The sequence below is a fragment of the Erythrolamprus reginae genome, chromosome 3 (assembly GCF_031021105.1).
Source record: "Erythrolamprus reginae isolate rEryReg1 chromosome 3, rEryReg1.hap1, whole genome shotgun sequence".
Taxonomy (NCBI): domain Eukaryota; kingdom Metazoa; phylum Chordata; class Lepidosauria; order Squamata; family Dipsadidae; genus Erythrolamprus; species Erythrolamprus reginae.
Window position 1 is genome coordinate 52525119 of NC_091952.1, and position 23921 is coordinate 52549039.

General features: G+C 37.4%; 1 protein-coding gene across 1 annotated transcript in view; it reads right to left on the bottom strand.

The window, feature by feature from the left end:
• Positions 1–23921, bottom strand: part of GRM4 (glutamate metabotropic receptor 4) — a 412871-nt gene that overhangs the window by 279440 nt on the left and 109510 nt on the right. The window contains exon 2 of the mRNA XM_070748521.1: positions 14461–14677. Coding sequence (XP_070604622.1) covers positions 14461–14677 — 217 coding nt within the window. The remainder of the gene's footprint in view (positions 1–14460; positions 14678–23921) is intronic.

The window sequence follows — 23921 nt, forward strand, 5'->3', positions numbered from 1 at the left end:
CATCATCGTAACGGCATTATATCTGTGCACTAGATTCCCAATAGGTATGCATATGCAATTCCCAGAAGGAACTGTATACCAATTTTGGTTTTCCTGGAATAGCAAGCAGGTTTTATGCGCAGTCACTTAAACACTTGGGTTATAAATTTTTACTGTACATGGCACTGCCTCTGAGGTCCACTAAGAAACTCAGTTGGTCAAGCATTTATTGCAGTTAATTTTATGCCACTTCAATCAAAAAGTGAATGCATTAACTGAGTGTAACTCAGTGTAATACTGGTTAGCAGCCTGCAATTGAAGGTGTTGGTTATTACGTTTAATGCCCTACATCAAAGATTGACTATCTTATTATTCATCCCCAACCATTGACAGTTCCCACTCAGGGAAAGAAGACTTGTTGAAAATCCCTTTGTAAAAACATAATAATAATAATGCAGAAAACGTCTTGTAGGAGCAAACAGAAGGAAACATGCACACCAAATAAATGTGAAAAAAGAAGAAAGGAGGATTTATTGCATTTGAGTAGCAAGATGCTTCAAAAGGATACTTCTTTGTCAGAGGACTGAAAAAAAATAAATGAAATAACCTGCTAACACACTTACAATATACTCAACAAGGTTTAGGTGTGAACTCATTATGTAATCTGAAATAAGAAGAACTACACACAAGAAATCCACATGTACAAAAATACAAACTGTAAGGAGACAAGCTTATTATGTCTCTTATTGGCCTGTGCAAATGGCATCCATTTTATTTACATGGTCTTTTTTATGTATTCCAGTGAAACCTGAAACATGTTGAAGATACCATTACTTATTTTTCCAGTCCTCTGATAATGAAATATCCCCACAAAATAATTTTATCTTTTTGATGCTTTTGATTCAGTATCAACTCCTTGTGACTGACTGGATACGTTCCTGCAAGTTTTTTGGCAAAAGTTTGAAGGGGACTTGCCATTGCCTTTTTCCTAGACTTGAGACAGAACCAAGGTCATCCATCTGGCTTTGTGACTAAAACAGGACTAGGACTCATAATCTCCCAACTTCTAGCTTCTATACTAAACTGCCTCAAAACATATGGGATTCAGATCCTTTTCATGCAATTCCCTTTCACCCTCTCTTAGCCTATCTCTTCCTTAGTTTTGATGGAAGTTATCACCCACCTCTCTCCTAGAAAAATGAAAATCCCTAGGAGATATTGAAAAGGAAGAATATGTTGAGAAGAAACATGTTCTAAAGAAAAAGCAGCTCCCTGCAATTCCCTCCCCGCCCTTTAGCTCCAGATTAAGACCTTTGCCCTTAACACATGATAGGATTATTCCTCTACCCATCTCACCACCTGAGAAGATTGCATCAGCCAGCAAGGCTCAAGCAAACTTGGACTCAGGACAGCCTACAGAGTTGCCCCTGCATGGCCCCATGAGAGTCTGATAGCCAATCAGAATGCATTTCTTGCACATGAGCAGGAGACCCTGGAGCAGGAGCCCAAGAGGGCATAAAACCAAGGGACTCTCAGCAGCTCCGCCTTCTTTTTCTTCACCCAACATCTGGAAGCAAGTGACCCACCTTTTCTGTTCAGGAGCTCAAGCCATATGTTCCTCTCCACCATTAAACCTTCTTTCCAAACAATTTCCATGAATCCAGTGTCTTTTCCCCCCACTTGGAACTGAACCCAGAAGGATATTCCTTCCAACAGTTTGCTCATGAAGAGAGATGAAAACATATCTGTTCAGGAAGGTATAAAGGGACAAATGAATACTACTGTATTCCACATGTGGCACATATGTTTGGCTGTTGTCAATGAACACAAGCTTTTGTTTGTTTTAAATTGTATATTATATTGGTTGCATAAGCTGCTCAGAGCCTAAATGATGTAGAAATCCAACTAAATAAACAACGGCCTTCCAAAAAAGCTCCAAAACCCAAATTGTTTTCTTAGTGGTTAATGTTTGTCTTCTTGGAGCTTTTAGAGTGATCTTAGGATAATATTTTGTTCTTACTGTGGGATTAGCTCAGTGATGACAATTGATTATATGCTGCATGTGGGTACATGCCAACATACATTCACAGAGATCTTTTATCGATTGGTCAACATAATCCACAGAAAAAGCAAGCTGTTCCCTGTTCATTCCATAGCTTTCCCTGACATATAATGGCATATTTGTGTGTTATTTCATTCAAAATTTGTTATTTGAATTTTGTGCATGAAATGAGCATAAACTGTAGTGCTAATGGAGACAAAGCTTGTCAGTCCCAACACTAAACAGCAAAAACTGCTAATTACTTTCTCTGTATAAATAAAAAGCAAGCAGTTCTCTAAGCTCCTATAGCAGAGAAACCTAGAATTAAGACAGTTCCTATTTATAGCACTATGATTAGAAACTCGCCACTTCAAAGTTTTTATTCCCTTCATCCATTTATAAGGCCATAACGCAGTTGGACTAGAACTAAATAGCCCAGTGTCCCACAGATCTCACCAGAACTTAATGTGCCATTCAAATACAGTTAAATTAGTAATAGACAGCAGTCTGTGCTCCACAGGACTTTTTCTGCTTCAGAAAACACTCTTTAGTCCCCTCTTCCCCTCTCTTCATGGTTTAGGCAGTAGAGAACCAAAGGGGAAAAGAGTCAGCTTGGATATAGCAGAAAGCTCTTACCATTCCCAGCCTTTTGTTTCTTGATGTATATCCTGAGGGGTAAAGTTGGCAGGAACAGGCTTTATCGTGAGGATAAATACCAGAACAATTCTGCAAAGAGGAGCTGAACAACTTTGAGATGCATGTGATTTCCTTTAAACTTCTTGCAGAACATGCTGCAGTTAGGATGATTAGGTGAGTATTTTTACAATCAGCATTTATGCCTATGCTTTCTCTCAATCGTTGCCTATGCTCTCTCGAAATATACAGCACTTCTGTTTGGAAATAAATGTGAGTATGACTTGAAAGATGGAGCTTAAGAGCTGGGTTGTCTCATAGAGACTTCTGTAGAATCAGTGACATAGTTGTAAAGTTCTCTATAATGTCCCTCTAAAGGAGAAGGTTGGTGAAGACTATAGAACTCGCTGGGGAAAAATTGACCTGTTTGATTTTTTAAAAGATGATATCTATGTATATTGCTGATGGAAACCCCTTATGGACTTTATGTGTAAAACAGAAAAACCTATGGACTATGGTTTTCATGATTAGATAGGCTAGATATAGACAGAAGAGAGCCATGATAAAGAAAGGGGCAAATATGTAACTGCTGTAAAGAAGATCAGAAGCCACATCTTTATATCTTTTTTTCTTTTCTATTTTTCTTCCACCTATTTTCCTTTTGCAATTTAACTTTCTCTTTTATTTCTTCCTTTTTCTTCATACACTGTTCTAGTTTGTATTAATTTTGAATCATTCTGAAATCATTTTGAATCATTTTGAAAGCATCCAATTACAGTGGTACCTCTATTTAAGAACTTAATTCACTCTGTGACCAGGTTCTTAAGTAGAAACGTTCTTAAGTAGAAGCAATTTTTCCCATAGGAATCAATGCATGATTTTGGGTGGGAAGAGGAGGAGGAAGAAGAAGAGGAAGGGAGTCGCTGCCGAAGGAAGAAGGTGAGGTGAAGAGAATCAAAAAAATCCAAAACTTTAAGGCTTAAAAAAAAGGGGGGACTCTGAGGCGGCAAGGAGGAGCACGTACCTCCCATACACCCAGCGCAAGGCTGCCTCCCATACACTGCACCAGAGAGAGAAACCCAGGCAGGTGAGAGGGAGGGACCTTCTGCTCCTTTGACCAAAAGGCGGCGGCTGCTGCTACCTGCTTCCTCTTCCTTCCCATGCTGAAGGGCTCCCCTCTCCTCTTGTTCGCTTTGTAGCCAGCGCCTTTTCTTCACTGTGGCGACTCCTCGGTTTGGCTGAAGCTGAGTTGATCTGGCCAGGGTGAAGCACCCCCTTTTGCCTTTCCATGCCCAGATGCTCCGGGAGGCAACCTTGTGCCGGGTGTATGGGAGGTAGTGCAAGGGAGTCACCACAGCGAAGTGGGTTTTTTCCCTCTCCAACCGCCCAGAGAAAGGAAAATGCTCAGTTTGCTCTGGGCTGCTGAAGCCTTAAGTGTCACCAAAAGGCTCCTCTGGCAGCCCAGAAAAGCCCGAGATGGATGGAATTAAAGGGGGAATGGCAGGAAACTGATGCGATTCTTCTGCAGTATAATCTTTCCCATTGTGCAGGTAAAAAGAAGTTGAATTGACCCAGGCTCTAGGTGTAGCATATACATGCTGGCTGGCTTAGTGAGTGAAGACAAAGACCCTCTGGAATGTTCTCTCCAATTACCCCTCTTCCCGAGTCAGAGCCAATAGGAATACACAAATGTGATCACATGTAAAACTACATTACCCAGAGTGCAATTTCACTACATATCCCCTAATGCAATATCTTAAAGAAACATGCCTAAATACAGTCCAACTATCTCTGTCTCTGGGGACAGCACAAGGGGGTTTAATTAGAAAATCTCCAAGGCAGCTTCCAACCCTTTTATAAGTTCTATGAATATGTGTTGTATTAATTTTTTGCTCTTGTTTTTAAACTTGTAGAAAAATAAAGGGCGAGAGACGGAATGTTGGTGAGTCACTGCTGATGTTGCTTTGCAGAATGGTAATCCCTTTTAAGCACCCTGTATCGACAGTCAGCAAAATGCTTTCCTCTTCTTGACAAATCCCTGCCAGCTTCTGCTGACCACAAAATTTCAAGTCTTTGACAAGTTAAAGTACCTCCCTCAGGGACAATCCCACAACATTTTGTGAGCCGTATAATGGAGAAAACATTGTAACTCATTTAAATCTGATAGTATTTGTATACATCTCACATACCAACCTAATGAAAGAAGAAGAAAGACTTCAGTTGTTTCTTTTTCCACTGTCTCCAAACTTCCAGATGCATGCGGTTATAACTTCCATCATGCCTGGCCAATGGCAAGCTGGCTAGCATAATACGGATCAGTGGCATTCACAGGAGAGGTTCATAAAAATCAAGATGGCAGGCACAGCAGCATCACCAGGTCCTAATGGCACAGTGCTTAAAGTGCATTATTGCAGGCAAACTCTGCCAACAGCCTGAAGTTCAATCCTTATGTGGCTCATGGTTGACTGGTTAGGTAAAATGAGGAGCATATTGCTAGGGGCAATATGCAAAAAAGCATTTACATTGTGAGCTGCCAGAGAGTGCTTTACAGTATTTATGGGGTGATATATAAGCCTAAATGCTGTTGCTATTGCTGTTAAAGCACCACATCTTATATTTGTAAATTGATTCTAACTGTCCTGGTTGGCATCAAGCAGTTAATCTCTGGGCATTAACCACTTCAAGATGCATTGTTTAGGAATCTGCTGTTTCCATCAACTTAAGGGAAATAAACATGTTTTCTTTAGCATGCATTAAAACCATGATCAAAAGTGAAGATTTCAGGATTTTAAAGAGTGACATGGGTTCCTTAAATTTCAATATAACTTAAGGATTTTGGATGTTAACCTTAATATTCCCTCTCTCTCAATCATTTAACATTAAGTAAAAGACCTTGGAATACTAATATCAAATGATCTAAGTGCTAAAGCCCATTGCAACAATATCGCCAAAAAGGCTTCTAGAGTTGTTAACCTGATCCTACGTAGCTTTTGCTCCGGCAATCTCACACTACTCACCACAGCCTACAAAACTTTTGCCAGACCCATCCTTGAATACAGCTCATGTGTCTGGAACCCATGCCACATCTCGGACATCAACACCCTCGAAGACATCCAAAGATACTTCACCAGAAGAGCCCTTCACTCCTCCTCTCGAAACAGAATACCCTACGAAAATAGACTAACAATCCTGGATCTAGAAAGCTTAGCACTACAACACCTAAAACACAATTTAAGTATTGCCCACAATACATGCAATGTCCTGCCTGTCAATGATTACTTCAACTTCAACTGCAACAACACAAGAGCACGCAACAGATTCAAACTTAATATTAATCGCTCCAAACTTGACTGTAAATATATGACTTTAGCAATCGATTTGTCAAAGCGTGGAACTCATTACCGGACTCAGTAGTGTCAAACCCTAATCCCCAACATTTCTCCCTTAGACTATCCACGATTGACCTCTCCAGGTTCCTAAGAGGTCAGTAAGGGGCGTACATAAGTGCACTAGTGTGCCTTTCGTCCCCTGTCCAATTGTCTCTCCTTATCTTATATATCATATATCTTTTCTTCCTTTCATATATCTTCTCCTCTATTTTTATATCTTTTCTTCTATCCTTTTCTTTATATATAGTACTTCCTGTCTATTCTCTTCAATATGTATTGTGTATTGGACAAAATAAATAAATAAAAATAAAAATAAATTTTTAAATGATTAAAAACTGGGGCTTATCATCACTGGTTTTGGGATCTCAAAAATCTGTCAAGTTGCCTGGGACTTCTACATTATGCTTTCTGCATCCCTGGCTGAGCTATAGGGTTTGTTTTTGTTTTTATTTATTCAATTACCCACAATTGTATGTATACATGGTTGTGACAATAAACAATAATGAATCCAAGCTTATGAATGGCTGGATTCAAAGATGTGTGATCCCTTCGTTCATTTATCTCCTTTAGCTTTGAGGCAGCTGCATAGTAAAAATAAGTTTTAGTGGTACACAAAGCATGATTGCTTGTAGAATCTGTAGATACAACATCTGTAATACATCCTCAATGCCCATAGACATCCAATACATTTATGAAAACATTACAAAAGTTTATATCTCATAAATTTGCCAAATTTTGTGAGATTTCAGTGTTATCATGGAAGTTCATATGGGTTTTTAATGTTCAGATTTAAAGGAGACATGGCTGAAATTCCTAAAATCTGCACATTTAATGAGATTTTAAATAATGCTTTTTAAAAATATTATATCCTGGAAAAGGTACCATACTTAATGCACAAGGCTATCTGATGATACAACTTTAAGATGGCAATATTGCAATAAATATTTAAAGACATGAGATGAGAACACAGCACTACTACTCTTGTGTTATTGCTATATTAGTATCTTTATCAGTCCTTGTCACAATCTGCTGTGGAAAGGAAGAATTTTTTTACCTGATACATCATGGATGAGAAGAATGCATTTAGAGACAGTGGAGCTATGATATGGGAAGCTGAATGACTGAATTGCCTAGTATTGATCTGCTTTTATGGACCAAGATTTTGTTTGTCAAACATCTACAGAGCAGGCACAAATCTACAGCTGAAACTTTTACTGGCAGGAAGATACAAAAATGAGAGATGCTCCAACTGTTGGTTATTTTTCCCCATCACAGGTAGCGATTGAAGTCTCAAAGCTTCTGTCTATTAACAGATGGTAGTTCTATATTTCAGCAGATATATATTTAGGATGCTCACTGAAGCAGAGCCCATTCTTCTAACTTTACCAAGCTGTGAGTTTATCATACCACCCAGCCATCACTGTGGCAATGTGAAGTCTGTCTTGATTTGTGTTGTATATTGTCACAGTGACGGCTGGATGACACTATCAATCCCTAGTGCAGAAATGCTCTTAAGACATGATACAACCTAGGCAGTGTGAAATCCCTCAAAACAAGCTTTGTTCATCCCACAAAACTAACTATATGAATTAAACAACAAAGACTGAAGTGCCATCTACTGGAGCTGTAAGCATTCACAGTAAGTTGGAACTCTTCTCAGATTTATTTTACTATCATACATCATTGGTTGGATGGAAAAGTGGAATACAATGGAAATCTATGAAACATGGCTTATTTGCATCTTTTATGTAGCCTCCACAACCCCACAATTCTGGATGAGACCTAGCTTTTGGCCTTTTTTTACTTTTGGGAGTGGTTGGGCCGGATATAAGCTTATTTTAGAGGACTAAGGGAATAGAGTGCCTTAAGGTTTGTAATTTTAAGGCATCCATTTTACTCCTCAAAACTTGAGTTATGGCATTCCACCCTTGTGATGCCATTTATATATATATTGTCCTGAAACTAATAGAAGTTGTGCATTCCCACAGTAGATTTTTTAAAACCTCTGTAAGATTCTTGAAGTGTATTGTAAGAATTCATACATTTTGTTCAGCAGGAATAAATTAATTTCACTAGAAGTCAGCTGTCCATTCATATTAAGGATTAGGCTAAGGCTAGGTTTAAAATTTTACCCTAAAAATGTTTAGGGATGGAGGGAGGTCAAAAGCAAATCAAATATAGGTTGAGATAAAGAATGTGCAGTTCTATAAATAAATAAATACTGTATTGTCATTGTATGTATATACACTGTATACCCATACAACAAAATTCACATGACGCCTAAAGATCAGTTCCAACACACATAACAATCCCAAAAAACCATGTCCCACCCATCACAAATTCCCCACCCTGAACCACCCAAACATCTACACAACAGACCAAGTAATAATGTCCAATAGTTCACTAATGGTGACCCTTTAGTTTATTGTTAAGAAAACATGTGGTGGGAGTTTTAATTGTTCTGTATCTTCTTCCAGAAGGCAAGAGTTCAAAAATATTGTAAGCAGGATGAGAAGAGTGTCTGAGAATGTTGTGCACCTTCCTAGAACAGCGAGATGCTGCTGTGGAACAACAGTAGATGCTGAGATAGATTTATTCTCAGGCAGTACATTCTCAGGAAGTACAGCCTCTTTTGTGCCTTCTTCACAAGCATTCTATACCACCTCAAAAAAGATTTTAACTATAAAGTCACAGTTACAGGTTCCTATGTTAGGGAAATAGCTAATTTAATCATCACCATATATAATCAAAACATAAATATTTATCTTTGGGCATTAAATTTTGGTCAAAGGAATAAATGAAACAGTAGAAAAATACACCCACACACATATAACAATGACTTGATCATGTGTTCAGAATACCTGTACTTCCTACAGGGGATGAAGCCCATGCCTGCATTTTATGTTTTCCTTATATTTCTTACTGAGGCAAAGTAGCTGATTCTATAAACTTAACATTCTGCAAAGTTCAAAGAGCTGGGATTTATACTCACTGGTTTGTACATTCATACCTCCCTTAGAAAGACTAATGATTTTGATAGCTGATTTGATTTGGGGGAGTAGTAATGCTCCCCCAATCCTATTTAAGGCTCTTTGCATTCATAGATGATGACAGCAAAATGATTTTTCCAACTACAAAAATGAAAGTAGAAGTTATACTTGGAGGCACTCTCGTTTCCATGCAGACTTTTGTAGGAGAACAATTCATCATGACATATGCTCATTGCATCAAATATCAGGAAACATGTATAGCTGGGATTTGCATTGTGACATGACCATATATATATATGATTGTTCTGCCAGACTCTCTGGTAGGAGCCTCCCAAAAATTCAAAGGTACAAATTTGAGACACACACACATTTGAAAATTTAAAACAATGTTCTTTATCACAAAATTCAAAATAAACTAAGCACTCTTTTTGTATTGCAAGGAGCACTCATCCCAAAACAACCTGATAGTTTGTATAAGTCCCTTATCAGTTCGTAAGTACTTAGCTTGCAGCTGTGAAGGAAGTCACAGCCCTTCTTCTTCCACGAAGTGAAACAGACTTTGCTCTGCTTTGGTTTCAAAGTGGTGAAAAGTAAACAAAGGCTGGAGTCAGCAAGACATTCATGAAACACAAAGATCAGATAATTCTCCACAACGGCCAAACCCACACGCTGCTATTTATAGCAGCAGCACCAATTACAGCAGCCCCACCCAACCACAGGTGGCCTCATTTTCTCTTGTAATAATCCTTTAGTTGTTGCTTCCTATGCATCACTCTACGCATGCGTGGATGTGTCATTAATTCTTGTTCAGAATCCAGAGATGATACAGATGATTGATCTCCTCCTGGGCTGTCTGACAAACTTCCCTCCTCCCTGTCACTCAGGCCTCCTTGGTCAGAGGACACTTCAGATTTCACTGGGAGCAAAACAGGCCTGCAGCATGTGGATATCTCCCCCACATCCACCTGCACATTCCTTGGGGCAGGAGCTGGGCCAGAGCTAACCACAACATATGACCATGGTTCCATCATTGTGTCTTATTGTGAATGCCTACACATTGCTACCTTTTCATTTCCTCAAAATAGTCAGCTGGAGATTATTATAATTTTTTAACAATGGAAAATGAGAAGCATTTAGATTGTCCTTAAACTCCAGGAAAATAATCATCCTAAAAATTAGACATTGTACCTTTTGATATATTATTTCTGTTTCAGTGGTGGTCAATGGGTTGTGTTTCAACCACTGACCTTGGGATACTTGCCCACTGATATTATAAGTATCTGGGACAAATTCTAGCATAATTCTCTGTCTCTATGCAGTGCCCGGCAAACTGCTAGTCTTTTGCAAATAGTTGCAATAATGAATCCAGCCTAGATTGTGCAATTAAAAGAGCTTAGGCAAGATTTACAGCAGGATTATATCTGCAGGGTATTGTCAATGTCTAACATTTGGACACTATGCGGTCCTTAAAAATAAGCAATTACAAGAAGCTTGATGTGCTGTATAAACATATAAACACAGACGCTTTTGCACAAAGTTGGAAAATATACCTCTTCTGATTAATATAGCAGATGGAGATAGAGGAGCAAACTACACGCACAAATATCTATCAACAAAGCCTTTTAAAGAACCAATCCCCTTTGTCAATGAATCTCTGGAAGCTGAAAAGTAATTCAACAGAATCTCCCAAGGTCTGCATCCATGGTTGAATTGCCATCTTTTGTATCAGCCCTATTCTGATGCTTTAAGTGGCAACCTGACCTACATATTTCTACAAATTTAGTAGACTAAGCTGTTTCTGGCAAAGAAATACTGTAAGAAATTAATTTTACCTGCTAATTTTCCTTCCCCCTAGGCAGCTCTTAAAGACTCAAGAATAGAGATAATAAAAATAAGATAACAAATTTGTTCAAGTTTACATATACAAAGATTAAAAGATTATATTAAAAATGAAATCAAACTAATAAAAATATAAAAAATAAAAAATCCAGAGAAAAAGGAAAAAATAAAAGGAATAATGAAGATATACTGTATATGATTTCTCACTTCATGAAAACAAATATAATTTCAATAACTTACCACCTTTTCTGAATCTGCAACAAAAAATACTTTCCTACCATATCTTACATATAAACAAATTTTAAAGCCTTATCATTCAGTCGTAGTAAGCAAATGTCCATTAAAAGTTTACAGGAATAACATATACTGTATTAATCTTAATCAAATAAATGAGGTTTATATTTCTTTACTTTTAAGACAATACATTACCACTTTCTATAAAAATACAACAAAAGATTGCTTCTTCTTATACCTTATATCTTATCTATGAAAAAAACTTTAAAGCCCTCATCACCTCGAGGTTCGACTACTGTAATGCTCTCTACATGGGGCTACCTTTGAAAAGTGTTCGGAAACTTCAGATCGTGCAGATTGCAGCTGCGAGAGCGGTCATGGGCTTACCTAGGTATGCCCATGTTTCACCATCACTCCGCAGCCTGCATTGGCTGCCGATCAATTTCCGGTCACAATTCAAAGTGTTGGTTATGACCTTTAAAGCCCTTCATGGCACTGGACCAGAATATCTCCGAGACCGCCTTCTGCCGCACGAATCCCAGCGACCGATTAGGTCCCACAGAGTGGGCCTTCTCTGGGTCCCGTCAACTAAACAATGTCGGTTGGCGGGCCCCAGGGGAAGAGCCTTCTCTGTGGCGGCCCCGACCCTCTGGAACCAACTCCCCCCAGAGATTAGAACTGCCCCTACTCTCCCTGCCTTCCGTAAACTCCTTAAAACCCACCTTTGTCGTCAGGCATGGGGGAACTGAAACACCTCCCCCGGGCATGTACAATTTATGTATGGTATGTTTGAGTGTGTGTTTGTTAGCAAAATGGGGTTCTTTTAAATATTTTAAATTATATTTGGATTTGTTATAAATTGTTGTGTTGTGCTGTGAGCCACCCCGAGTCTGCGGAGAGGGGCGGCATACAAATCTAAATAATAAATAAATAAATAAATAAATAAATAAATAAATGAATGAATGAATGAATGAATGAATGAATGAATGAATGAATGAATAAATAAATAAATAAATAAATAAATAAATAAATAAATAATCCAAACCTGACCAAGAAAAATCCACTAAGAACTAACAAAACCACAACACATAGATCTTAATTATGATCAAATAAGGAGACTTAAAATAGATACATAGAGAATACAATCAACTATTCCAGTAGAGAAAGGATCCATCAGAAAACCCAGCTCCTTGGAATTCCTCTGCAAAACAAGGAAAATACCCAAATTTGCCCATTTAATTATTTTGGAAAGTTATAAAGTTATAAATGGATTAAAAGTCCATATAGATTTGTAGTAAGATTTTGAATAAGACTTCCTGTGGGTTGTTTAAATTCTATTAAAAAAATAAAGATTTTGAAACTAAGTGTAACTACCCTCCCTGTGGGAAAATGTTTTTGATTAGAGGAGAAATTATAATAGGGAACTTTGAAAGTTGGACACTAGAGAGAACTAAAAAGAATTAAAGATTATAATTAATATTTAACTAATATAGAATGGAGCAAAGTATTCTAAATTTGGAAGAATTCAACGATATTTGGGGACAATGCTCTCAGAAATTACTTTTAAGATTATCTGCCATTGTTAAAAATGGATTTAAAAGCTATGTAGAAGAGAATAGGTTGTTTTGAATATGGAAAATGACACCTTACAAGAATAAAATGGAAAAATTTACACGCTAGAAGAGAATATACATAGCTCAGGATTTAACTATGTGGTGTCCTTGGTGTTCTCTGAACTTGGTTGTTTGCTTGCAGACATTTCATAACCCAATTAGGTAATATCTTTAGTACTAGGCAGTATGAGGTGTGCTCCTTTTTTATATGCAGTAGTTTACTCTGCTAGTGTTGGTGGAATTTGGTGTTATGGCACACATGCCCCAAAATAACATGGTTGGCATTTTACATGTGCAGAGGAGGACATAGGGTAGAGCAGGTTTATTATGCTTTCAGGGGGGGATTGCATTCGGCATTCAGAGCTTTGTAGTCACCGGCAGGTTGCTAAGGATGCCAAGGTGATCACTTCCTGGATTCCATGGAATCCAGGAAGTGATCACCTTGGCGTCCTTAGCAACCTGCCAGTATACTTATTTATTTTATTTATTTATTTATTTATTTATTTATTCATTTGTCCAATACACAAATACATAGGAAGAAAAATAGACAGGTGATAATATAAAAGAGGGTGAAAGTGAACTTAGAGGAGAGGATATATGAAAGGAAGAGAATATATAATATAGGTGAAAGAAAGGAAAGACAATTGGACAGGGGACGAAAGGCACACCAGTGCACTTATGTACGTCCCTTACTGGCCTCTTAGGAACCTGGAGAGGTCAATTGTGGAGAGTCTAAGGGAGAAGTGTTGGGGGTTAGGGGTTGACACAATTGAGTCCAGTAATGAGTTCCACGCTTCGATAACTCGATTGTTGAAATGTGACGTCAAAAACGTGACCTCAAAAACATGATGTCAAAGCTCCGCCCCCCGTTCGGGTTCGGGTTCGGGTTCAGTTCGGGTTCAGCCGAATTTTGCGTAAAGTTCGTCCGAACTTGCCGAACCCGAACACCATTGGGTTCGCCCATCACTACTTATTGGATAAGATGCCTTTAAGAAATCCAAATGTTCACTGTCTTTTCAGCCCAAGCCAAACTGGCTAAGGAGGGCAGTGCCTAGTAAGTAAAAGGGAAGTAGAAGGTTCACATCAACCTGAAGTAACCAATAGTATCTGGCCAGAACCATCTTATTAACTGCATTAGCAATGATATACACACCATTGAAGAGGGAAATGTTGTAAATTTGGAACAGCTAAGGATGATTTTAAACTGCCTTAGCCATCGGTTGGGGATGAAAGAAAGCCAAATAAAGTAGTTATTATGACCATTTTAATATAATCACTTTTCTGTTCGCCTGGCAATAAAATGTTTTAAAAAGTCAGCATGTACCCATAAAGAAGAACTTCCATTTAATAGACAATGTCCAGCTGAATTATGACAGGAAATAGAATGTATACCCAATTGTTAGACAATCTGTTGGTTATCACCATTTTAAATACCTTAACACAGCAATTTGGTTGCATGTCAAGAAATATAAGACTTCCAAATATCCTTCTGAGCAAACCAATTTATAACAATAACTTCCTTGTCTCTTTCATACATTATCATTTTTATTCAATATATCTAATGGGAACCAATTATTCATTCAATTAATACTTTCAACACAGTGTCTGTAGATACATTATCCTGAAGCTTTGTAATGACATTCTGTGACTTCCATGTCTGGCTTTTAAAGATAATTCCATTAATCTATGTCAAGATGTTCTATCCATACACCTCATCTTTATAATGATATAAATTTACATACCACTCTCCCTGGATTTCTGGATGAAGGCTTCTACTCCACTTTCACCATAGCTCCCTTCAGAAGCTAATGTTGAAACATAATTCCACTTGAATGCTTTAACAATGTCCACCATAGCCTGTGCTTGGTAAGTATCAGAGGGGACAACGCGAGAAAAGAAGTCATATCTACTGTTGTCACTCAGGTCAGGGGCTGTGGAAGCATAGCTTATCTGAGGAATCTGTGGGGGGAAAAGGAGAAATCACAACATTAAACAGTAGAACAAGATTTAGATATTCCTAAACCATGTCCTACTTTTCTAATGGATTAGAAACACTAAATAAATAGATAATGAAATCTATAACATTTCAGAGCAAAGACAGATAGATTAAGAACTGTATTGGATTTAAGGAGTTCCCTATATTCCACCAGATTTAAGTCATAATTTTTGTCACAACATCTGACATCAGTCACTCCCTTATACTGAGGAAGAAAATTAGACCAGGAATGAGAAACCCAGCACCTTCTATGCATGTTAGACTACAATGTTTACAGTCCACTCTGTCAAGCTGTATATTGACAGCCCCTCAGAGACATTCAGTAATGAAAGAGTTAATTATGTGTGCCTTATTAGATCCTCCTCTTATGTTGTAATATCCTGCCAACTCACTCCCTTCTTCTTCACTTCTCACTCTCCTCTCTCCTTCATGAACCTCCATCAAGTAAGACATATATTTTATGTTGTCCCTCGAGACAATCTTTTATTTGTTTATTTCTGTTTTTAAAATAAATATATCTTGTTTGAACAAATGACTAAGGCTTTTATCCATCGTTCTCCGCGGGGTTAAGATCCTAGCAGACTTTAATCACTACACAAACCGTGACACACTCCACTCCCATTTATCCAGTTAGGTGAAACAAATGAGAGCCAATATCCTAAGGATGAATTGGTCTTTTTCCCCCCCCTTCAGTTGAATTTCTTTTTTTAGGGTGCAAACATTGTATGTTTGTAGGTAGAGAAGACTAACTGATTTCTGGAAGTTCAGTCAAAAGGGGCTCCATGCACTGTATAAAATGAGAGCTTTGGAATCTGCATGTGGCCTGGGTCTCCAGTTGCCTTTTCAGTAAAACAGTCAACTGGCAAATCACCAGTTCCATGGTTGCATGATGCCACCTTAGATGTCCTTTTCTGCCCCTCGTGTTGTTATGGCTGTTAATAAGGATACAGGAAGCTCCATTATCATTCAGTAGCTGCAGCCTCTTCCAGATTCTGCACTTTTATAAGTCAGCTCTGATATTACAGTGGTTACAAAAGTTTACTGACAGTGGTTAGAAAAGTTTTTAAAGCTCAATAAAGAAGGTGTAGTAGCTTTATTACAGACTAGAAATCTACCTTTTGATCTTTCCCCCAACTAACTTCAGATTGTGTCCCCTTGTTCTTGTGTTCACTTTCCTATTAAAAACACTTCCCTCCTGAACCTTATTTAACCCTTTAACATTTTTAAATGTTTCGATCATGTCCCCCCTTTTCCTTCTGTCCTCCAGACTATACAGATTGAGTTCATTAAGTCTTTCCTGATACGTTTTATGGTCAAGACCTTCCACCATTCTTGTAGCCCGTCTTTGGACCCGTTCAATTTTGTCAATATCTTTTTGTAGGTGAGGTCTCCAGAACTGAACACAGTATTCCAAATGTGGTCTCACCAGCGCTCTATATAAGGGCTACAAGAATGGTGGAAGATCTTAAGTATAAAACGTATCAGGAAAGACTTCATGAACTCAATCTGTATAGTCTGGAGGACAGAAGGAAAAGGGGGGAACATGATTGAAACATTTAAATATGTTAAAGGGTTAAATAAGGTTCAGGAGGGAAGTGTTTTTAATAGGAAAGTGAACACAAGAACAAGGGGACACAATCTGAAATTAGTTGGGGGAAAGATCAAAAGCAACATGAGAAAATATCATTTTACTGAAAGAGTAGTAGATACTTGGAACAAACTTCCAGAAGACGTGGTTGGTAAATCCACAGTAACTGAATTTAAACATGACTGGGATAAACATATATCCATTGTAAGATAAAATATAGGAAATAGTATAAGGGCAGACTAGATGGACCATGAGGTCTTTTTCTGCCGTCAGCCTTCTATGTTTCTATGTTTCTACCTCAATTTATGATGGTTTTGCTGTCACAAAAATTAGAAACAGCGCCCTCTGAGTTTTCAACTTTAGAAACTCTGATTTGTTGACCTCAGCATTGAGGTCAACTCAGCCCACTGTCTTGACTATTTTTTGCTTGTTGGGTTTTTCTATTGACATTTTTTTTTCAAAGAGGCAGAAGGGAATAATGAAGTTTCTGCATATACAATCTCTACTTCTATTTGACCTACATTAAAAGAAACTTCAACTAATATTAATAGCTTCCTTTTACTTTCTAAAAGTCTTGTTGGTCTGAAATAACTCACATTTCATGTTTCTTATTAAAGCTTCTGAACAAAAAAAAATCAAAATACAACTTTACTTTTTCAATCTGAGATATTCTACAATTGAATGCTTTGTACTTTAATTCTCATATTAAAACGCCTCCCAACCAGGAAATATTTATTGCCATTATATATTTTTAATCAAACACTATCTAGGAAAAAAACATTACATACTAAATAGTGTCTAATATTAATACAATGACATTTCCATTATGAAATATTATCAGATATGATATAGCAATGGGCATCTTTCAAAGAACTCTGAGTTCAGTCCAAGCTATTGAGAATTCCTCCCCTATACAAACACATTTTTTTTCTTAGAGATGGAGATTTTACATCCCTCACTACTAATATTCTGTGGCAATTCATAGAAATATCTAAACGTAAAGTATGTTCCAGGACATTCTCAATGCACAACTAAAAATGTGGTGCCTACAATAGTAAGAATTGGAGTCATTCCATAAAATACATTTTGTGGAGATGTATCAGTATGAAACATGGAGAGATAAAAAAAATATATATATGTCTCTCAAATATTGTTAAATATTAAGAATCACTGAATGTCAACAAATATTTGCATCAGCATCAGCTGTTAACTATTGCAAAATACCAACAAATAGTCAACCAAATATAATTGAATGTCAGATATGCAGAAACTCTAGAGAAATTTTCAGCAGGTGACTAAACCTGAATAACATTTACCATCAAAATTCACAGGGAGAACTTTGAAAGAAAATGTTAGGGAAAAGGCCTGAGTTTGTATGAGTTTGTATGCTTAGATGCCACATAGTCAATTAATTATGAAGCATAACAAAATTTATAACCAACACTTCATTTCTACAACAGTTATTCATTAGTACATTACTATTGACAACATTTAGATTGATGTTCCATCCTAAATCTTTATGTTTCTGAGTAGGTAATACTTTTTTTCATTGACTGAGTTTGATCACCCTCATGGAGAACCAAAGCTATTGTTTAAGTGATTAACCCTAAATTATAAAATGACTTCAAATCAAAACTAAGGGACATTGCAGGAAATCTTCAGGTTATGTCCATTCTGTTCTGACCCAGGAATTCTGAACAGAATCATGAAACAGACTCCTTGTCCCCCCCCCCAAAAAAAACACCCAAACCCTTTTTATTAATTCACATTCAGAAAAGACCCAGCCTTTCAAGCCCAGCCCCAATAAGCCTTTCAAGGTTTAATTGCAAAAACAGACCTTATCAGGCCAAGTGCTTCTGGTCACAAAGCTATAAAATGAAATACCTGGTAAGGAGTTTCTGTGAGGCATGAACTCAGATAAGCAAATCTTCATACGCCACATGCGCCTTTACTTCCAAGTCAACCCCTGTTCCTTAGTTGTTCCCTTCTCCTGATAGCTCTGCACATACGTGCATCTGGAAGAGGCTCCAGCTATTCTTGAGCTCCACTTATCTCTGACTCCAAAGGCAACTGATAAATGTTGGATGGCTCTGGCCCCATCTTTGCCTATGATGAAGGGCACCCCATGAGAGCTTTCCCCAGACTCCAGGACTGGTTCAAGTTCCTCCCCAACCACCTCACTGTCCAAGCCTGTTGCCAGTTCTGTTGGCAGTTGATGGGCCACCACACATTCATTCAGTGACCATTCAAAGTTATAAGGGTGCTGACTAAGGTGGACTTAAAACCAGATCTTATAATCTCAGCCATCACAGTACCCCTGCAATAGTGCAATCAAAATCTGGCCATTTGCAATCAAAATCTGGCCAATTATGACATTGCAGAGAGTTGTGGTCATGTGACTGGGATTTGCAACATCCCCTACTGGTTTCCCACAAGAAAACAATATATGGAGAAGTCAGCAGAAGACAGAAATCATGGTCACGTGAGGTCCTCACTTAACAATCCAACTAGAACTGCCTTTACTAATCGATATTGTCACATCATATTACATTTTATGACCATATTGTTTAGGAATGACAACTCTAGTCCCAATTGCCAGAGATCCCCTGTATTATAATTTGTTAGTTATACTTTTGAATATAATTAATTTTTACTAACTCAGTTAGTAAAACCATACTAAGTTATGTTTGGCTGGTGTTGTAGAGATGTAGTTGGCATTTCTCAATGGCATATTTTGGAAATGATTGGAGGTCTTTCTTCAGTATTCTGAATAGCAAAACTATTCAAAACAAAAAATATTCTAAAATTGGCATTTATAAGATGATGATGATGATGATGATGATGAGAATAAGAATAAGAATAAGAATAAGAATAAGAATAAGAATAAGAATAAGAATAAGAATAAGAATAAGAATAAGAATAAGAATAAGAATAAGAATAAGAATAAGAATAAGAATAAGAATAAGAATAAGAATAAGAATAAGAATAAGAATAAGAATAAGAATAAGAATAAGAATAAGAATAAGAATAAGAATAAGAATAAGAATAAGAATAAGAATAAGAATAAGAATAAGAATAAGAATAAGAATAAGAATAAGAATAATTATTAGATTTGTATGCCGCCCCTCTCCGAAGACTCGGAGACTTATAAGATGATACAATAGGGTTGTGAGTGAAGAGAGTGCTAAATGTTTCATCAGTGCTGCTACACATAGATATGTATTTGAGAACAGAACAAGTTGAATCAATTATATAACACATTACTTACTATACAACCCAGTTTATGAAAATATCATACTTGAAACTCTTAATTTTCATACTTGTTGATTTTAAGGAAGTCTTTGAGATAATTGAACTGACTTAATTCTCTGAATGCCCAAAACTAGGGACCAAATTTTAACTTGGCTGGGAGATAACTTAAAAATCCTAGGTGTATAGGAAACAAAATTCTAATAGAAGGTCATTACAGATTCATTTCAATATTGTTGTTAAGAAAAATTATGGGATTATATCTGTGAAGTCACCAGGAGCAGAGCTTAACCAGAGAAAGCAGAGAAAGTCTTTAGATATTAATTCTGTGAAAAATAGTAAAATTGGTTTTAACAAAATGGCAGAGAACAACAAAAATGATAAATACAATGAAAATAAAATTGGAGAAGGCATTGTTATTAGTTCCCTCATTGACAATTTGTGTCTAGTTGCAATTGTGCTGGTTTATGACCACAATAAATCTTTGAATAAAGTACAAAAACCTTTCAATATCACCAATCTTTAATGGTACATAGATAATAGCACAACAAAGCCAGATAATACTATTACCAAACCATATGTTCAGAAAATACATAAGTGAAAGGAGAATAGTGAATAAAAAACCAGATAGTATAAAAAGAAAGAAAGAAAACAAGAAAGCAACTTTTCAGAAATAAGTGTTTCCACAAAAAGTGAAAATGAAAAAGAGCTAAACCAACCAAGTAGAGGGGTCTACATCAGTTTCTTACATCTCTTGTTTGGTAGTCACAAGAGATATTGATTCCCCAGGTGAAAATGGCATAAAAGGGCAGCCTAATAAAAGGAGAAATCAGTGATGGCAATGGAACCATATATCAGTACAGATGACAATGGCCTACTCAGTTGCGTGCGGAAGACCTACATTTCTCCACTAGCAACTTATAATGTTCCTTCAAGTCACCCAATCATTGCTGTGTCCAAAATAACAGTAATGAAGACAGCCTTTATCTAGCAATGGCTAGATGCTGAAGTGATATAAAGAAATTTATACCTAGGGAAAGCTACAAGCTTTTGGTAGAGTGCCTTCCGTCCCCTGTCCTATTGCTCTCCTATATCTCCTATACCTTTCCTCTATTCCTATATCTCTTCTTCTATTCTTTCATTGATATATTCTATTCCTATATCTTCTTTTCTATTATTTCTTAGATATATTTTACTATGAGTATCTCCTCTATAACCTACATCATGTATTTTACTATGTGTATATTGATATATACCCACTAAAACCCTCATTGTGTATTGGACAAAATAAATAAATAAATAAAAATAAATAAATGTCTTAGCCTAAAGCTTGCTGAAGCAGTCTTGGAATGGAAACTCGGTGTTAAAAGCTCTTATCAATGAAGTGGTAAATAGCTCTCTTAAATTAATCACAGTTGTCTCACACTGAATTGTGAATTAGAATGATTTAGCACCAGAGGGGGTTAACGTTGCTTAGCATTTATAGTACACTTTACATTGGCAGAACATTCGGCAGACATTCATGAATCTCAGTGATGGAAAAGACTTATTCAGTCACCAAAACCTCCCTCTTGGATGCTATGGAAGGTGTTAAAACAACATCCATTTCTCATCTCATATTCTTTTATTTTTATGATATATTTTCCATTCAAGAAGATGAATATGGGTTTTCATGGACTCTCCTTCAACGTGTCATCCACGTTGAATGATCCAAATATAACCAACTCACAAAATTGTATAGCCGTTGAATCAAATAGCAAATGACAAAGAATAGCACCTGGCTGCCACATTAATTTAGATTTTGCTTTACAGAATATGCTATTTTTATACATTATTACAATTTTAATTTAGCTTACTTAACTTTCTCAATATCATTACACTAGTTCTCCAATTATAAGCCAATCATAAATGAACTAGAGAGTTCCCACTCCCCAGACCAAATACAGAATATCTCGCTTACTGTTTGAAACAAATTGCAGAATACATGTGACCCATCAAAGAAACAGGGCTAAAGGGGTATTAAATAAAATTACCGAGCCACATTGCAGTCTCTCTTAGGGAAATAAAGCAATAAATTAAGTTTATATCTTAAGCAAAAGATTTGAGGAATACTCTCCAACTGAAGCTCTTTTATCCTGAAATATAAACAGGGCATTCTTTCAGTAAAAGATAAAATGTAGAGGTCACAGCAGTTCCTAAAAAAAAATAGAGGACAGTAAGGTTCACCTTTTTCCTTTGTTTTGTTTATAAAATGCAACTTGGAGATTGCAATCTAAAATAGAAGAGTATACTTAACCCTTTCACCTCAAGCTGCTTTCTATTAGAAACCTGTTTGGGAGAAAATAGAACTACACATATATTTTCTTTTGTAAGAAGAAAAGTAGCTGAGGATAATATCCCCATTATACCATTCTTTCACTTCACATGGCACTCCTTGTGATTATAAAACCCAATTATAAGAAAAACTGCCATGCGGTTTAGTTATAAAGGAAGTAAAATCCATAGTCATAACCCCTGTTCTCCTTTGGTATCTGCACCAATGTTCATATTTTTTTGAACAATCTTCAATTCTTCTGAGTTGATGAAGATTGTTTGCAGATAGACTGAACACAAATAAACTAGGAGAGGCTGTGCCTAGCTTGATCAAGATTTGTAAACCATGCTAAAGAAGCAGCCCATTAAAGAGGAATGGCATACAAGTGAGAGGAGATGGTGGTGGTGGTGGTATCCACTATTCCTTTAGTTGTTCTATACCAGTGATTTTCAACCTTTTTTGAGCTGCGGCACATTTTTTACATATACAAAATCATGGGGCACATTGAGCGGAGGGGGGGGGATGGAGGGGGCTAAAAAAAGTTTGGACAAAAAAATTCTCTCTCTCTCTCTCTCTTCCTCCCTTTCGCTCTATTTCTCTCCCTCTTGCTCTCTTCCTTCCTTCCTCTCTCTCTCCATCCCTCTTTCTTTCTCCCTTCCTTCCTCTCTCTCTCCATCCCTTTCTTTCTCTCTTCCTTCCTTCCTCTCTTTTTTGCTCTCTTTCTCTCTCCCTCCTTCCCTCCCTCTCTTTCTTTCTCTCTCTCTTGCTTTCTTTCTCTCTATCTCTCTCTTGCTTTCTCTCTCCTCTCTCTCTTCCTTTCTTTCTCTCTCTCTCTTGCTTTCTTTCGCTCTCCCTCTTTCTCTCTCTTCCTTCCTTCCTCTCTCTCTCCATCCCTCTTTCTTTCTCTCTTCCTTCCTCTCTTTTTTGCTCTCTTTCTCTCTCTCTCCCTCCTTCCTTCCCTCCCTCTCTTTCTCTCTCTCTCTTTCTTTCTTTCTCTCTCTCTCTTTCTTTCTTTCTCTCTCTTTCTCTTTCTCTCTTGCTTTCTTTCGCTCTCCCTCTTTCTCTCTCTTGTTGAGCTTCGCGGCACACCTGACCATGTCTTGCGGCACACTAGTGTGCCACAGCACACTGGTTGAAAAACACTGTTCTATACTCTGGCCTGTCAGCTTTGATGGTGTCCAGCCACTATCTTCTTTAGTGGCCTGGTTTCCTTTTACCATTAACACTTCCAAACATAATTGCTTTCTCCAGTGAATTCTCATGCATGACATGGCCAAAATAAATGAGATGCAATTTTGTTATTTTTCTTTCCAATGACATATCTGATATTATGAGCTCCAGTGGAAAAAGAGATTTGCATCATGATACTGCTATGTAAGGTTGGGCTCAGTTATTTTCTCATAGCCATGCTACTAGTCCCAGCTAATTATACTTTCTTTTGATTATGTTTAATTATATAAGACACTTGACTGTTGCTTGAAATTTTATAGTTGTCAGGGGTCCAAATAGCATTGAAAATTAAATCAGAGTCTGAGGCAAAGTATTCCAATTTATTAGCAGAGCAACATTGGCACATCTGGGAGAAACTGAGTCGGAACTCCTCAGGGTTTCTCCACCCAGTTGAAAGTTCAAGTCCATGTCCCCACACCCCCAGGTCCATCACGTTGACCAATCTTCATCTGCAAACTTAGTAGCAACTCCCATCTCCTTCCGTGCAGGTGCAGGAGTGCAAAGACCAAGGATGACCTTGACAATCTAGAATGAATTTGTTATGACTACATGTAGACATCCTTCATGCAATGACCCCTCCCAAATTCCCACAAGAAAGAATACATTTAAAAATGGTATTAAGTGTGGCCAGCCAAAGCCCCCAATTAAAATGGCTTTGGCCTGAAAGGTGCCTCCCCTCAAGAAAGAACATGTCATACAAGAAAAGAAAGAGAATAACATAGGGGGCATCCTTAACCACACCTTCTCCCCCCCACCAGGGGGACCCTTTGGTTTCTCTGGGTTTTTATTGTGGAATTGTTTAACTAGCTTATCAGTTTTTACATTC